Here is an 18,347-nt window from a genome sequence, read left to right as displayed (position 1 = left end):
GGACATGCCTTCGCAGCTCTGTCACCAGCTAGGACATAATGGAGGAGGTGATACTCATAATAACTACCTCGGGGCGAAATCGTCGTTGCAGAAGTCGTCCAAGATTGATATAACACTGCACTGTTGGGATCTAATGCCACTCTTTATAACCAACAAAGACAGAATAACATTCTTTAGCAGAGTCTAGCTCTTCCTTCAATAACAACTGTTTGTGTATATTGTTATTTACTGTAAAAAGACGTTGGTGACAGCTGTAATGAACAGACAGTTTGTCACACACATATATACGTATTTATATATTATTATTTTAATATATATATATATATATTTATGACATATATATACTGTACGTGTGTGTGTGTGTGTGTGTGTGTGTGTGTGTGTGTGTGTGTGTGTGTGTGTGTGTGTGTGTGTGTGTGTGTGTGTGTGTGTGTTTGTTTGTGTGTGCGCGCGTGCATGCGTCCGTTATTGTGTTTTTGTTTATGTTTGTGTTTCTGTGTAACTATGGGATGTCGTAATCTGGCCAGATGTCGTAATCTGGCAATTATGAAAAAAGAGAACAGGAGTTATGGAGCCAGAGTTTGGTGTTTTATTGGTCGTGAAGATGTATATATATCGACAATAATAACAACTTTTTAATAAAATTAATTGTATTTATTGGTTTTGAAGTACTGTATCCCGCTTTTTGAGGGTCGAGTAAGAGAATATTGAGGCGCAACTGGTAAAGGGGGGCGGTGTGACGCGTCAGTCCCGAGCGCTCAGAGCATCAGTCCAGGAGCGCCACAGTGAGCGCCACCCAAACCCAGGAATAATCACAACTTTCAAAGATGTTGCTCCGCTATACATGAAAGTATTTTTCTCTTTTTAATTTTCACTTCATGGTGGAGTCCGCACACTTGATCCTATTGCATCGTGGTAAGACTTTTTTTATGCATTTTTACTCTTATGCTTTTTGTAAAATTATAAAACATTTATAAATGTAGAACATTGTTGAATCACCATTCGATTTCTTTTGTGAACTTTTTGTGTGACGTAGCCTACTATGGCAAATATTTCCTCAGACTTTAATTCATATTGTCCTTAACGTGTTAATTACGCATTATTCATTGACCATCCGTTTCGATTAGCCGAAATCGGCCTAATAAACACACATTGCACTTTTTTTCCGCCCACAGGGAATTCATATGAGGATGAGGTGGGCTCAGTGTGAGATCCCAGCGCTCTCCCGGGTGAACATGTCTGCTCTCGGCGGCTCATACACGCGGCGCTGGCTGCTCCTGTCCGTGTTTGTCTTGGCTCTCATGCTGCCGGCGAGCAGCGGCTGTCCCAAATCATGCGCCTGCTATGTTCCCGGAGAAGTGCACTGCACCTTCAGATACCTCACCGCAATACCTGAGCAGATCCAGGCGTCTGTGGAACGCATTAACATGGGGTGAGCTTCCCCTCATTTTCTCTGCTCTGAATCACAAAGACAAATACTGGGGCCCGTTTTTATATGAAACGTTACAATGTCGTAACTTAAACCATCATTTGACCATCTATACATTTTTGATTGTTAATTCATTGACTTCTCTTTCCTTAGATACAACAGGATAACGGTATTGAGAGAGGGCGACTTCACAGGACTTCTAAACTTGGAGCTTTTGATGCTTCACAGCAATACCATCCATTTGATTGAAAACAGTGCATTCCTGGACCTTAAATCATTACAGGTAAAGCCCTTTTTAATAAATGAACAGCTCTTATCGAAAACATAAACGGTGTCACTATAGTGATTCAAACGAAGAAACTCATTTGTTGATTTATTGGAATTAATTAATTAATTGATTACTCTTGACCATTGAGTTTATATATGTCATTACAAAACATGTATTTGGTCTACAACTATGCTATGTCTTAGCTGATTTTAAATCCATACACTGACATGCTTGGGAATGCCCATGTTATATATTAGCATTGCCTTGACATGTGTGTTTATGGATTAATATACTCTCCAAACCACAAATGTACCTTTACAAACATCCCCCAGGTCCTCAAGATGTCCTACAACAAGGTGAAGGAGCTCAAGAAGGAGACGTTCAAAGGTCTAGACTCCCTGCTGAGGCTGCACATGGACCACAACAGCATAGAGTTCATCAGCCCCGACGCCTTCTTCGGCCTCACCAGCCTCCAGCTGGTCCACCTGGAGGGCAACCTGCTGCACCAGCTCCACCCGGACACCTTCGTCACCCTGAGGCTCAGCGGGGCCTTCAAGGTGTCCTCGGTGAGGAACATCCACCTGTCGGACAACCACCTCACCGGCCTGCCCGCCGACATCTTCAGCGGCTGCTCGCGGCTGGAGAACCTCTTCCTCCACGGGAACCCCTGGTCCTGTGACTGCCGCATGGAGTGGCTCCCTAAGTGGTCCCAGAGGAACCCGGGTGAGAGAGAGAGAGAGAGAGAGAGAGAGAGAGAGAGAGAGAGAGAGAGAGAGAGCGAGAGAGGTTGTGTTTAGTTTGGTTACCCCCACCTCATTTCCAGTGAGATACAAGATAAGTCCCCTTTTTGACTAGCTTTTAAAAAGACAAACCCTTGCCATTTCATCCTTACAATATTATTTTTTTTGGGCCAAGTACACACGTCACCTAATTGAAGCGTAACCATGGGTTTGGATGTACTTATTCTAATCACAATACAATACATTCATTGTCATGTCATGCTTTGCTAAACTCAAAAAATATTGAAAATATTGATATATTCTCTGTCAAGTCAATAGTAAAATTATATGAAATGAATGATGACACATATAGAGCTAAGATAACTAAATTCACATTCATATCCATCACTTTTCCAGGACATTACTATTCATACAGCTTAACCAAACACATAACACAAAATGCTCTGTTCGGATGTCCCACAGGTGTGCTGAAATGTAAGCGTGACAAGAAGTACGCACAGGGCCAGCTGTGTCCCATGTGTGCCAGCCCCGGGCCCCATCCCGGCCGGTCCCTCTCCCAGCTCCCCAGCGAGTCCTTCACCTGCACCCAGCCCTGGATCCATCCCCACCTCAAGCAGAGCAACCTCAGCCTGGCCACCGGCGACTTCACCCCGGTCCTCCCTAGGGACTTCATCGCCCCCATCGGCTCTATGCAGCTGAACCTCACCGACCATTTCTTCAACGTGGCCGTTCTGTCCTGCACCGTGCAGAGGCCCTCGTCCATGGAGAACCTGACCCTCACCGAGGAGGACGACGACGTCAGCCTTCTCAGAGTCGACGTGGCCTCCTCGCTGGTGTGCAACGTGGACTACGAACATGTGCAGCAGCTGTGGCACATCCTGGCCACCTACAGCGACTCTCCCATGAGGCTGGAGAGAGGCCTGATGCTGTCCCGGAGCCCAGAGATGCTGTATCAGTACCGGCAGCTCAGACCGGAGGAAGGCCAGGAGGGGATCTACACCGACATTAAGGCCGTGATCACGGCTTCCCCGGGGTGGTTGATGCAGGAGATGGTACACCTCCAGCTCGACCGAACCACCACTACCTACTCCACCTTGCACATACGGTACTGGTCCGTGGTGCACCTCCGCGTGGAGAGCAGAGTGCCCAAGAAGGATCGCTACAGCTGGACCCTGATCAAACGGGACAACAAGACGAGAACCGAGCACACCGTACTCAAAGGTTGGCGGATAGGGATTTGATGGAATTATAATATAGTTGTGTAACATGTCTATAAAATCGTCGGGCTGAATTCCAATTCACTTTTGTTATTATTATTAGACTGTATTTATCAAATGTTGTTATTTAAAGGATAGTAGGCTATATTGTTGATTCGATGTGATTTGATGTTATTTGACAGTATTCTGTGTTACGTTATAGGTGGTGTAGCAGAGCTGAACTGCCAGACCATGGGCGAGCCAAAGCCTTCTGTCGAATGGATATTAGCAGACGGCAATAAGGTCAGAGCTCCTTTCTTCAGCGAGGAGGGAAAGATTGTCATCACAGCTGACGGGAGGCTCACTTTGCGTGGTGCCGACATATCCGACGCTGGCCTCTACCGCTGCATCGCCACCAACTACCTGGACGCAGACATTCTCAACTTCAGAATCACAGTGCTGCCCACAGACGTGGAGGAAGCCGAGGTCAATGGGGTCCAGCTCTCTAGAGCCCCGGGTCAAGATCTGGTCCTGGACTGCGGCTCCACAGGCAGCCCGGAGGCCTCCGTTCAGTGGATTCTACCAGATCACTCTGTGATCCGAGAGTCTTATGGGAACAAGAAACTACATGAGAACGGGACTTTGAGGATTCGTGGTCTCACCGCGAGGGACCGGGGCTTCTACAGGTGCCTGGCTGCTAACTACATGGGAGCTGATCTGCTGGTCTCACTGGTGACCCTAACAGCGGAAGCTGCAGGGGGAGTAGCAGAGGATGAAGAGCCAACGTTGGGTGTGGATGTTATGGTTGAGTCTGACACTGGGGAAAAGGAGCTGGATCTGAGTGAGCCCCCTCCCCTATCTGAAAGAACTAGTCAGGAGTCTAGGACTATCACCTCGGACCGGCCCTACCCCAGGCTTGGGTCTCTAGGTCGGGGTAGAATGGGTCTAAGGCGGAATGGCGCGATGGGAAACAGACGCATCTGGAGCAACAGGATCTTTAATGCAAACAGCAGGAGAGTTGCCCCAGAGAAATTTGCTGAATTTATGAAGAAGGCCCAAGGTGCATCAAAACAAAGAGACACAGGTCTTTCTGGAAATGGGGAAACAGGCTCTGGTGAGGGTTTTAACGAAGTGATTTTACCAGATTCAGTTACATATTCGACAGACAGCCCTCAATTAGATTCAACTTTGTTAACGGCAAGGCAACAGGAATACAGCACCTACCCTGACACTGTGATAAAGACACAGAACAGTGAGTATAATGGTTTAGCGAGCGCTCAGACCGATGGCATGAAAACAACAGAGTCATACACACAGTCACATCTTGTGACGCCTATGGACTCAGCATTTACAGATAGTCCTGAGAGGTTGAATGAACTCCAAAGTGATGCAGCCACCCCACAGGACACTGTATTGGAAAAAAGTGTAACAGCTGGTAATTGGATCATACCAAGGGAATTCTCCACTGATGGATCTACCAAAATAAACCAAGATCCATCCGTGTTCCATTCGGATAGTGCTGTGGCTGACAACTCAGAGGAAACGGAGTTGACATTCTCAGGGGAAAACCCTGCAGAGCCTGAGACCTCTACCAGAAGGGGTCTCTCTTTTGTCACAGAGCCCAACGTTACTCCAATGACGGATGGAGCAGGGCCGGCCAATCCCGTTGTTCACACTTCCACGGATGCAGAGAGCCAGACCACTTTCACAGCGGTTACCATCACGGAGAGAGGTCAGGATGAAGTTACTTTCCACACCACCCAAAAAATCACATCCCCGGGGCTACCAGCAGGATCCACCATCATCTCCCATCAGCAGATTCACATCATTCCACCGCCAAAGACCGGCAGAGGAGGAGGAAGAGGAGGAGGTCGCCGAAGACCCTTCCAAGGACGTAGGAGGATCATCAAACCTAATAGGATCACTGACATACAATCCTACATTAATAAACTCACACTACCTACAATAAAGAAAGAACGGAATGTTACAGTGGGCTACACTGTGCAACTTGTAACAGGTGAGCCTTGTTTTGTATCGGAATTATTATATTCTGACATCAACGCTTTACTTGAAATATATATGTTAATTGACTAATTGATTTGATTATCTGTGTCTGCCAAATATCGATTTTCTTTCAGACCTCAGTCGTGATGCGAAAGAGAAGACGACAACAACAGAGATACCAAATGTGGCCATATCACCAATATCCATGGGTTCCCATTGGAGCAAATCAGATATTCCTCTCTCTGCACGACATACCACAGCTACAACAAAGTATTACACTACTAAAGCCCTACTTAGCAACAGCCAGTCTGGTCCTGGATATTCACGTGACTACATTACCTCTGCAGATGCCCCTGAGCGTACCTTTACCCCTGATCCATTAATGTCCACAAGCGAAGAAGCAATCTCTTCAACAACCCCCATTCCTACTAAGGCTGTACAAAAACGATTCCAGTGGCACAGGCGGTTTGGTCACAAGGGGAAATACAGGCAGAGGCTGAACAGATTCCAGAGACCATCCATCAAGACACAGACAACGACCACAGTGAAAACCACTACAATGATCCCAACCACCACCCCTGCTTCTCCTGCAACCACCATGTATCTGATTCACTCCAGATACACTACAAGCAGAGAAAGCTCCTCAGATAATGGCTATCAAGATGTATCCTCTGCTGATTATGAGCCTACGACGGCGTCACCTATCTCACACTATCAAACTAGTACAATTCCAACATTCAACACTTTCACCAATACTCAGACATCACCACCAATCCAAACTATTGATTCCCCACCTACAGTCAGTCCACCTTCAAGGGCAAATCCTGATGAGTCCTCTGGGTCAGGGGGCTACCCTGAGGACTGGCGTGTGATCAAACAGAAGCCTAAAGGAGCAGGAGGACGTATTGGCAGAAGGAGGAAGCCCATAAACGGAAGAAGGCCCTTCAGGAAACCTACAACTACTACGGCAGCTCCCACCACAACACAGGCAACAACTAATTTAAAACCCACCATTTACACCACCATGAGAACCCTGATGAAGACAACTGTATTGCCATTCTCCGTCTCCACACCTCTCTACACTCCATCCAGGGAATATGATGGTTCTACTGGGATGGCATCTTCAGAAGAGCAAACAAACGTATATGGAGAAGATAAGTGGCATGACTCGACCTATACTACTCCTCAAACCAAGACTATGACCAAAGGCCCCTGGGCAACCATACCCAAACCTTCATCCACTGTCATCACAATTAGGACTACAAAGAACCCAGCCACTACATTTAGGACCACAGTCTACAGCAACATCAAACCAGCCAAGGGGAACAGGTATCAGCCAACAGCAATGCCAATCAGGCCGACAATGAGAAGCAATTCAGGGATACCCGTCGACTTTGACACATTTGCCATAACCACACCCGAGCAAGAGTATCCCACAACAGCAACAACAGTGGTTGTGGATCTCACCACTGCCAAGAATATGCAAAGCAAGCCCAAGATACTCGGTGGTAATGCAGCTAGTTTCACGGTGCTGTCCAACTCTGATGCTTTCCTGCCCTGTGAGGCAGTGGGAGACCCTGAGCCAGCCATCAGGTGGATGCGCTTCTCAACAAGTACAGGTACACCAACTCTTAATAACCACCATGTCTTTAGTTGAATTGATAAGATCAACACTGTGAACAGGTTCCTACTTACACAGACATCACTGCATTTCTGTTTACAAAGGTTATATTTATATAGTATTGTAGTGTAATGCAAAAGTCATTATACAACCAGGTGTCACAACTAATCTCAGTTTCTTTTTTTTAGGACACACAATTACCATCAAGGGAAAGATGGGCAAGTTTGAAGTCTTAAGCAATGGCACCCTGGCCATCCAAAATGCCAACATTAAGGACCGTGGTCAATACCTATGTCTTGCTGAGAATGATCTGGGCTCAGACAAATTGTTAATAACCCTCTCGGTGGTAGCATACCCCTCGCGCATCCTGGAGCCAAAGATCCGGGAGATTAAGTCTCATGCTGGAAGCACTGTGGAAATGAAATGCAAGGCAGAGGGCCGTCCCACGCCTCTGATATCCTGGATTCTCGCCAACCGGACACAGGTGAGGGGTTACATCTCAGGGAAGGGGAGGGCTTCCGTGACACCCGAGGGCACCCTGATCATCGAACAGGTGTCAGTTTATGATAGAGGTCATTACAAATGCATCGCTAGCAACCCAGCTGGAGCCGCAACCGCAACGGTCCGACTGCAGGTGGTGTCGGCTCCCCCTGGCATCCTGCAGGAGAAACGGGAGAATGTGAAAGCTGTTATGGGCCAGAGTCTGTGGTTGCCATGCACGGGCCAAGGCAACCCCCCACCGACCCTTCACTGGGTCCAACCGGATGGCTCGGCCGTGCAGACAAACAGGCCCGCTCCGGATCCCAGAGTGGCAATGTACGACAATGGTACCCTCTACTTTAAGGTTTTGGCTTTAACAGACAACGGGAAATACGAATGCATCGCGACGAGTTCCACAGGATCAGAGAGGAGGGTGGTGACAGTGACGGTGGAGAAACGGGATTCAGCGCCTCGGATAGTGGAGACGTCCCAACTCATGACGGAGATGTCCTTCGGGGATCAGCTAAGGTTGAACTGTATGGCAACAGGGGAACCCAAACCCAGGATTATGTGGAGACTACCTTCTAAAGCCGTGGTGGATCAGTGGCATAGGTAATATACCCCCCATCCCCTTTGTTTATTAAATTCCATTATTTTAATAGTTGGGGCTGTCATTCGTTTTACATTATAATATTATTTACGTTATTTAGCAGGCTCTTATATAACTTCACCTAAAGGTAAGGCTGAGGACAATCAAAGCACACAATATTTTATTTATTCAGTAGTTTTTCTTTGCAGGCTATTATCATTAGTGGTGGTCAAGTGCATAGTAGGAGTAATTGCATCGCAACAAAGTAAATAATATACGTTTGTTATTGTTAGAAAATTTAGTTTAATTGACTTTAGTTTAGGAGCATATTGATATCCATGCACTGAAAACTGAAATCTTAATTAAGACAAGTGAAAATACCTCAGCAGTGGAGTCTTTGAGCCTCAGCCAAGTCCAAAGTACAGATCAAGCACATGTTGCTGAAACTTATAGCTTCTCCTGGGATCCTTGTATTTATATAGTTGAAAATGGCTCTATTTAAAATCTCGCACTCAGGTTTCCATCCATCCTCATTCCTGCAGCCGAGCTTCCTGTGTTAACCCTGCACCAGATCCCCTTCAGACAGAGAATAATAGTTTTAGTGTTTTAATGTGCTGAATAGTCAGTCCTTCCAGGCTTAACATTATGGAACGAGATACTGAGCCCTCTGACCGAATGAATGCAAGCCACTAATGTACTCCAGCACAATCCAAATGGAAAAGCTGGTTACAATTATGGCAGTAGGTATATGAGCTCATGACCTCTGATGTTTTCATGGTGAGTGTGGTAGACCTTAAGTAAGCAAGATTTTTATCAGCCTCTTCGATTGAGCTTGGATTCTTCATAAAATGTACTGCCAAGAAAGTCTCAAAGCTGTCTGCTTCATTATAATGCAAGCATTGTTTATTAAGTTAAAATCAAAATATATGTTTATTACTGCCCTGTGAAACCTTTTATTTGTTATTTTATTTAAATTAAATTGAGATTAATGGTACTTTATATTGTTATTTATCATCATTTTTTTTTACATAGTTATATCGATCATTTTTACATTTCATGTAAATATCATCTTTATACATTGTTAAGCCATTCTAATTTCCTTTTCATCTTTGCTGTTTGTTGGTTTCAGGATGGGCAGCAGAATCCATGTGGAGGAAGACGGGACTCTGATTGTGAACATGGTGAACGACAAAGATGCAGGGGACTACCTTTGTGTGGCGCGCAGCAAGATGGGCGACGAGTTCCGGCTCATGAAGGTCACTGTGTCCATGCAGCCCGCTAAGATCGAACCAAAGCACTACGGCAAGAAGCAGGTCCCCTTCGGTAGAGACCTCAAGGTGGACTGCAAGGCCTCGGGGTCTCCCCAGCCCGACATCTCATGGGGTCTTCCAGACGGCACGCTGGTCAACAGTGCAATGCAGTCCGACAGCAGCAGCGGCAACAATGGCGGCCGCAGAACACGCCGCTTTGTCCTGTTTGATAACGGGACCCTCTACTTAAATCAGGTAACCCAGATCTGTGTATACCCCCATAATCTGTGGGGTCGGCTTATCTCAGGAGGTAGAACATTTGTCTAGTAACAGAAAGGTTGCTAGTTCGATCCCCAGCTCCTCCTAGCTGAGTTGATGGGTCCCTGAGCAAGACACTCAACCCTAACTGCTCCTGACGAGCTGGCGGTCGCCTTGCATGGTTGACTCTGCCGTCTCTGTGTCAATGTGTGTATCAACCGATGTAAGTCGCTTTGGATAAAAGCGTCTGCTAAATGCCCCTAATTGTAATCTGTAAGTTGTATGTTGTACATCCTGGCCCTTAATGTATGCACAAATTGTGTGTTGTTCATCCTTGCACTTAAAAATAGTGCTTAGCATTGTTTAGCATCATATCCAAGCTAGCTTCGTTGTATATGGGGAATACCTAACAATCTATGAACATCCTTACTGTACCGACAGCAATATATTGTTTCTCTTTCTTCTGACAAATGTACTAATTGTCAGCCCTACATATATGCCCTAAATGTAGATGTAAATGTAAAGTATAGAGAGGTCTCTTTCTAAACAGTTCCCCTTATTATATTTCTTTCAGGTCGGTATTTCGGAGGAAGGCGACTACACCTGTTATGCAGAGAACCAAGTCGGCAAGGATGAAATGCATGTGCACATCACCGTGGTGACAGCCGCTCCAAGGATTCGTCCCCCGAGGCTGACCTATGGCAAGGTGAAGCCTGGAGGCAACGTCCGTTTTGACTGTGAGGCGGTGGGGGAGCCCAAACCTAAGATTCTTTGGATGTTACCCAACAACGACGTGATTGCAGCGTCTCATGAGCGCTACCTGATGCATGTGAACGGCTCCCTGGATATAAGAGACGTAAAGATGATGGACGTAGGCCAGTATGTCTGTATGGCTCGCAACCCCGTCGGCGAAAACAGGAAGGTGTACAGATTGGAGCTGGACGGCAACCCGCCGGTGATAAATGGCTATCGGCAGAACAGGACAGTGATCAAGGACGCAGCGGTAAAGTATTCCAGGAAGTTTATAGACTGCAAGGCTGAGGGAACGCCGTCGCCATCAATCACCTGGATCATGCCGGACAACATTTTCCTGAAGGCTCCATATTTCGGAAGCAGGATCAATGTCCATCATAACGGGACGCTAGAGTTTCGAAACGTGAGGCCAACCGACACTGCAGAGTACATCTGCATGGCGAGGAACGGCGAGGGAGAAGCGGTCATGGTCGTACAGCTGGAAGTGACCAGCATGTTGAGGAGACCAATCTTTAGAAACCCCTTTAATGAGCGCGTCGTCACCCGGTTGGGGAAGACTGCGGTGTTGAACTGCTCTGCAGACGGATATCCCACACCCGAGATGATATGGATCCTGGCAAACGGGACACGGATTACCGCTGGGCCTGAACGCGGATACAGGCATCACCTTGGCAGCGATGGGACTTTTATGATCTACAACTCTGTAAAAGAGGATAGCGGGAAGTACCGCTGTGCTGCAAAGAACACTGTGGGCTACATTGAGAAGCTCATTCTCTTGGAGGTAGGCCAGAAACCTTACATTCTCTCCAGGCCAAGGGGCATCATACGCGCTGTTTCTGGGGAACCTCTGTTCGTCCACTGCCTGGTCGACGGCAGCCCCAGACCCAGCGTCTCCTGGACCGTCCCAGGAGGACACACTCTGACCGGCACGCAAGCCCTCGGACGCTACAGGCTGCTGGAGAATGGGACCTTGGTGGTGCGCGACACGACAATTTACGACAGAGGAACCTATGTGTGCAGAGCGCAGAACGACGCAGGCGAAGCCGTTCTTAAGGTCCCTGTCATCATCATCGCATACACTCCCCGCATCACGACCTGGCCACCGCCTAATGTGAGGGCGATGGTGGGAGCACCGGTCCAGCTCAGCTGCGGTGCCATCGGGATCCCCAAACCGGAGATCAACTGGGAGCTGCCGGACGGGTCGGTTCTGTCTGCAGCGGGGCCGGGCCGCCCCAAGGGCAGCGAGTTGCTCCACCCTCAGGGAACACTGATCATCCAGAGACCCATGGTCTCAGACTCTGGTGCATACAAGTGCATCGCAAAGAATCAACTGGGCACAGACACAAAGCTAACGTATGTACGCGTGCTGTGAGAGAGAGACATGTGGACAGCGTTGCATCAGGTTGATGGCAACATGACATCAGACCCCTAATAGGATGATCACAGTTTGTGCAAAGACTTTAAATGGAACGTGGAAAAATAGAGACGGGGGCTAGGGATATCATGGATGATTTGATGTTTCAATTGTTGAATATATGAAGTCCCATCATAGCGTTGTCTTAGTGAAGCATGAAATATCTAAGTTCAGAACAAAACAGGGGATATAGAAGATATAGGCTTGAGTGTGTCTGTTTTCAGAGTAAATCCGGCACAGTAGTGGCAAGTGGGGCCCATAAAGAGGGGGAGCTGTCAGTTACCTTATTGCAGATGGGGGTAATATTGAAGCTATGGGCAGCAGCATGGGGTGCCACAGGATGCTTTAAATTGAGAAATTCTCTGTGGGGTTGGACCGCCCACTGACATTAGCAAAATATTTATATTTTCATCTCACATTGAGTGACAGCTGTTTTTTTAAGAACACTATCCAAAAATTGTATCTTTCTCAATTTAAAGATAACTTTTAAAAACGTTTTAAAACATGTTTGTACACTGGAGAACTTACATACCAACATTACATGCAAAATCTTCATCTACTCCTCTTCTATATCATCATTTAGGTCTTTATAAGGGAAACATTATTCAATGAAACACAGAACTATTGTGTTAGACAGAATAAAGTAAGAGGATACTGTTATTAAGTAAAAATGCAGTAAATGTACATTATGTATCAAGAAGTTTGAATAAAAACTAGAATTAGAGGAGAAAAACAAAATGAGCCCTTCTGTTGTATTTCCCAACTTATTGCTTTGAAATACCAACCATTCAAAAGGTTAATGCATATGTTTAACGTATAGACTAGGTATTACTGTTGTTTGGTGGAAAGACGTCTGAGATACGTCAATACAGATCTGTATGTGTGGTGTATATAGGTGTGGATCAACCCAGTGGGTCCTTGAGAGAAAGCGAGAGCTGCTGATCCTCTCTGAAGGTAAACTTCAACTCCAGCTGTGAAAACAGCTCCCGTCGAACCCTCCCTGCCATGTGGCAAATCCAACAGAGAGCTTCTGATACGGTCTGCGATAGTTTGTTTTTTTGCGGCCGGGGGATGTGGATGTGATATCGGAAGAAGAAGGAGAAGCTGGTGAAGTGTTTTGACATGAAACAACACAATGTGCGAGGTTTCATACTGCTGTTCTGCGTCTTTTAAGTCTCTGGTTTGGTATTGACACAAGATAAATATACCAAAAAAACAATGGCTTTAGATGGATGGAAAAAGCCAATAAAGAACAAACTGCCGTTTTCTTTGCTCTAGAAAATAAATAATATATTCGCTTACAGATCCCAACTTAAGAATTGGCTTCAGTTGCCACATTAACTTTGATTGGCGCTAATTTTTAACAAAAATGCGCGGTAGCTTTAAGAACAAGTGGGAACCATTTCTTTGCAAATTGCTGCAATTCACTGAGATCCCCTATAATGATACACACTTAGGAAAACTTCTGGGTTCCTGTTGACTTTGAGACTTTACCTCATCGCTAATGCTGCCAGTTAAACTGAAAAAGGACCAGAGTACTAAACCAACCAAGTAACAAGTAGCTTTGAGATGGAATAGTGCTTACAATATTGAATCCATTCGGAAGTGCACTTCCGAATGGTAAGGTTCCATCTTCAAATATATCCTTGTGGTCAGAGACATTGGACCATTTTTTAAACCACTTAAATGTTCCAGACAGTATAAGAAGCATACGAAAAAGGAAGGAATTCTGTTCCATAAACATAAGAATGCAGTGTAATTCCCTGGTATTTGATGAACACCACTTGTTGGATGTGTGACCAATGTTCAGTCAAACATATGGTGACCACAACACTAAAGGGAAGGGAGAGATGCTGTACAGTTCCTAACAGGAATATCTTTCTGCTAACTTCATTTGAAAAATATCCAAATTGATCACAATCCCTGGTTTGGTAGATTTATTCAGTACTGCTCTTGAAGGGTAACCGTCATGCGCACTAGTTTTTAATATAAGAGAAGATTGGGTTTATATTTTCAGTTCCGCTCTTGAAAGGAACCAGTCACGCTTTTACTTTGTAATATAAAAGAAGATTTGGTAGATATATCCAGTTCTGCTCTTAAAGATTACTTTGTTATAAAAGAGAGTGCTGCTCTGTTTTGTACACTTCAGCCAGGGGGACCTGGCCAAAAGGGCAGCACAGCATGGGGTAAAACACAACACAAAACAAACAACTCATTCATACGCATGTTGTGTGAAATAAATAAACTTACAAATATATATAATATTGTATTCTGTCGTAATTTTTCTCTATTGATCCAATGTTGACGCGTGTGTGTGTGTGTTTGAGCGTTTGTGTGTGTGTGTGTGTGTGTGTGTGGGGGGGGAGTATGTGAATACGTGTGTGTGTGTGTGTGTGTGTGTGTGTGTGTGTGTGTGTGTGTGTGTGTGTGTGTGTGTGTGTTCTTGTGTGTGTGTGTGTGTGTGTGTGTGTGTGTGTGTGTGTGTGTGTGTGTGTGTGTGTGTGTGTGTGTGAGAGAGTGCGGGATACAACCACATACAGACACAGCAAGTTTTCAGAAAGAACCTCCGTAAGTCAAGTTTAAAGGTTAGTTCTTCATGATTTTATAGGAGAACATAATGACATCATAACGTAAAGACAACCCTTGGCAAGCTCCAAAAAAAAGTCTCCCAGCGTTCGCATGCTCAACATGGTTTTTAACTCTAAACCGAGACACACAGTCACTCCATCATACTCTGCCTTGGACTTCAGTCGGCCCCTCTACAATGCCTTCATGGAACAATGCGGTCATTATTGACCTCTGCTATAAATCTGGATGTTTTTTAGGGCCTTCATACTGTTTGATGCTGCTATAGACAACCAGACCTGGCGCCCAAACAATCTGGCTAGATTTAAACAAAGGTCCCTGTGTTACACTACTGCAGTGTTGTCCAGCATCTCATCCACAGTCCCCCAGCTGGAGCGTTCTCCCACTCCTGTGTGTGTGTGTGTGTGTGTGTGTGTGTGTGTGTGTGTGTGTGTGTGTGTGTGTGTGTGTGTGTGTGTGTGTGTGTGTGTGTGTGTGTGTGTGTGTGTGCATGTGTGCGTGTGCATGTGTGATTTTGTGTGTGTGTGCGTATGTGTGTGAGTGTGTGTGTAGTATCAATGATTTAAACTTCTGCATCCATCAACATGGCTTTTGTGTGTATTTTTTTCTGTGTGTGCCAGAGGATGATTTGTGGACTGCACTAATGCAAAGTGTGAATACAGTTACTGCATTATCCGCTATCTCAGACTGAGGAATGGCTTTATCCTCCCTTAACGCAGCATCATATTCTGTAGTAGCTCAGCTACTGACTACTTCAAGGTTAATTCTAGTGTGTATGGTCCCTGATATCTGTGTAATGGATGATGATAGGGCTATAGAGATTGATAAAGAGGGAGACAAGTGAAGGGGCATAATACAGTCATTGCAATATTGGAAACCATGTTTCCTTCTGTCACATTTATCTCATAGTTTCCATGTTCAACACACAGCCTGCAAATGGAAATCTTTGAAGAATCTGTCTGATAGAAGACATGCTCAATGATTCCTCAAATTCCTTCAACTCAAACCGTCTGCTTCTCTCCCATTTGAGTTGCGGGATCAAGTAAGTCCCACACGTTTCTCAGAATCCAGTGCCGTTAAACTCCCGGCCAAAGCCTTGAGTCTTGTCCCTTGCCAATTCAAATACCTGCATGTGCATGCAGTATAAATATCTTGGTGGCCAAGTGTTTCCACGCACACGTGCGTGGACACACGCACAGAACCCTTGTTGGGTGATAGCTGTCTCTCGGTGTCTGTGGTCAGGGGGGAATGTGACACGGGCCTTCCAGAATTCGCAGGCCTGCTCTCCAGACACAAGGGGAGATATTCATCGTTCTGCCGTGGTTTTCTCGCCCTTTGGGGTCCTTTGGAAACCAAACAAGCCTTCAATCACGGCTCCTCCTGCGCCTGCAGAGTTCGCTGCCACCGGTGCAGTGAGAAAGAGGTCATAGATACTGTATGTCGGTACACAGCAGGGTAAAGGGCAGACACTTTATGTTACGAATTCTGAACCCAGAAGCCATCAGGTTTCACTCCTGATTTATATCAGGCATGCAAATAATAAAATCTTTATCCTCATCTGCTCCTAATGAAGTATCTGACGGAAGATTTAATACGTCGTTTAAACATAAACTGACACATAAATTAACCTTCCCCATGATGTATGCGGTGTGCTGACCAGCTCAGGGGATACTGAATTTATTGCTTGTAATATTCGGTCAAATATCCGGGGGATCCGCGCTAGACTCATTCCCCGCAACCTCCATTTGACCTCTATTTCCCCTCGGTTTGTCTGAGGGGAAGTGGTGCTCCGACCTGATTGGGCACAGATGTGGCCTCAGAGAGGAACCAGGTGGATTGTGGGAAGCCACCACTGTAAACCTTTACGTTCTGCACTGTAGGACTTCCAGACACCGGCCGGGACCAGACATCAAAGCCGGGTTCTGTATAGGGGAAGCCCCCCCTGGGAAAATAAACGTTCACACACCCTACCCCACCTTGTTATGTGCGTCAACAATGTGCCACTTCTACCTGCTTCAGGAAGTCTCTGCAGGAGAGCTTGAGTTTATGCAGATTGCACTACTGGTACTGGCACCGTAGTTAAGGATCGCTTGAGTTACACAAGGAGTCCAGATGAGCAAACAAACGGACGAGGGCCCAGCCAATGAAACACGTTGTATTGATTGCAGTCCACAGAGGATGGATCAATCATTTGATGGGAGACTGTTAATTTTCAATCAGTTTACATTCGTTTATAATATGCTTTTTATAATTTTTCAAATGACAACATATGTATGATTATTCTACTATTGATCATAGTATTCTTGTTAATATTCTAGTTGTTTGTTTTGTTATATTTGATTCAGTTAATCTATATTCCGCCAAAAGAAGTGCATCATCCTCATGAGTGTACCACATTAACTTAATCAAATGTCAAATATCGTGGCAATCGCAGCCGTTTTACTGCCGTGTTCCGGGTGCCGCAAAGGATTCTGGGAGGGTCGGTGGAAGTGCCGCCGAGGTAGTCGTGGTTGTAGGACATTTCCTTTTGGGGGGACATATCTGTAGAGAAACAGAAGTACACACTGACAACACAGTACAGTACAGTACAGTACAGTACCATCGCTACAGATGCATGTGTAAACAATATCTTTGACATCTGTTGGATTCATATCTATCGTTTTCAGTGCATATGGCTGCCTTGATATTTGGTTGTTTGTCATGGGGCTGACACCAGGATAAGGCCTGCACCTGATACATGTCTACTCTGCACCACATGTAGACGGTGTGTCTGAATGGGGAAATCTAGCAGGGTTAGTGTTAGATGCTATGAATCAAAGCAACTTACAGAAAGTACATTTGTCACTATTAGGTACAGAAAAAAAATTAAGAGCCAGTCACAGACTTGTTTTTAGTCGTATGTTCATCCTCTGGTCCTCTGGTGAAACCTTTCCTGTTGAGTCCTCAACGTTCCCAGGAAAGTAGTTCAATGTCATCCTAATTAACGGGCTGGACTGTTATGACACATCCACGGCCAATTCTGGTCTATTTATAACACTTCTGCCTGAACAGTCTCATTTGTGATGTCACAAGGGGAGAGATTTTGATGTGCTTGAGGTGCTTAGGCAAACAATATCAACCGGACACAGGGGTACTTTTCTTTAACGAGGTTTATTAATAGCACGACACTAAGGTGTCCGAATTACATCACTCTTCAGACCACCTGCTCTCCCCCGTCTGTCTCAGATCCACACTCCACATAGCCCGACGACCTCAGAATACCATTATAACGTCCAAGGTAAAACAGAGCCCCCCCCTATCTGGTCTCAGGTTGCGACCCAAGCCACACGTTCTGCTGCGCAGGTTTTAAAAATACACGCTCTTTCATTCCCTGAAGGATAGCAAAAATCTATTCCTCATCGTGCTTCTGTATTTTGTTACCGGCTGCTTCGCCAACTCGGTAATGTCCTAGTCCACCCATTTAGCACACGGCTCTGCCGACTACGCAAACACACAGGTCAAATACTTGACCTTATCGCTTAGGCCTTCGCATACGTCGTGTCTGCTTCTGTCCTGTTCTGTCCTGCGGGGTCTAGGGGGTCGCCTGCTGGCTGCTCTGTCAGGCGGTCGGACCACTCCTAGACAGTTCTCTTGGCGCTGGTCTCCCATGGACCGTCTCTGCTCTGTGTGGGGGTACTTCCCTCTGACCCTCTGTCAAATATAACAGGTATCTAAGGCGCGATCGAACTTCAGCTCAAAGGGAACTGTTGTCCCCTCTGT

At 45.9% G+C, this 18,347-nt stretch overlaps 1 protein-coding gene across 1 annotated transcript; it reads left to right on the top strand.

Annotated features, from left to right (window-relative positions):
* Positions 1 to 640: 640 nt before the first annotated feature.
* igsf10 (immunoglobulin superfamily, member 10) lies at positions 641 to 14,264 on the top strand. The gene is made up of 10 exons (XM_030337047.1): positions 641 to 915; positions 1,176 to 1,432; positions 1,583 to 1,712; positions 2,030 to 2,420; positions 2,900 to 3,658; positions 3,857 to 5,650; positions 5,772 to 7,256; positions 7,447 to 8,350; positions 9,457 to 9,832; positions 10,410 to 14,264. The coding sequence occupies exons 2-10, from the start codon at positions 1,185 to 1,187 to the stop codon at positions 11,958 to 11,960; spliced, it is 7,638 nt and encodes a 2,545-aa protein (XP_030192907.1). The 5' UTR covers positions 641 to 915; positions 1,176 to 1,184; the 3' UTR covers positions 11,961 to 14,264.
* The last annotated feature ends 4,083 nt before the right edge of the window (positions 14,265 to 18,347 follow it).

The sequence above is a fragment of the Gadus morhua genome, chromosome 16 (assembly GCF_902167405.1).
Source record: "Gadus morhua chromosome 16, gadMor3.0, whole genome shotgun sequence".
In the NCBI taxonomy this organism is placed as follows: Eukaryota; Metazoa; Chordata; class Actinopteri; order Gadiformes; family Gadidae; genus Gadus; species Gadus morhua.
Note: the sequence above shows the minus strand (reverse complement) of the source record. Positions and strands in the feature narration are given on the sequence as shown.

Bases quoted from the DNA above. Each gene is read 5' to 3' on its own strand.
- igsf10 (XM_030337047.1), top strand. From the start codon at position 1,185: ATGAGGATGAGGTGGGCTCAGTGTGAGATCCCAGCGCTCTCCCGGGTG. The intron at 1,433-1,582 runs GTGAGCTTCCCC...CTCTTTCCTTAG, and splicing joins GTGGAACGCATTAACATGGG to ATACAACAGGATAACGGTAT. The intron at 3,659-3,856 runs GTTGGCGGATAG...GTTACGTTATAG, and splicing joins CGAGCACACCGTACTCAAAG to GTGGTGTAGCAGAGCTGAAC.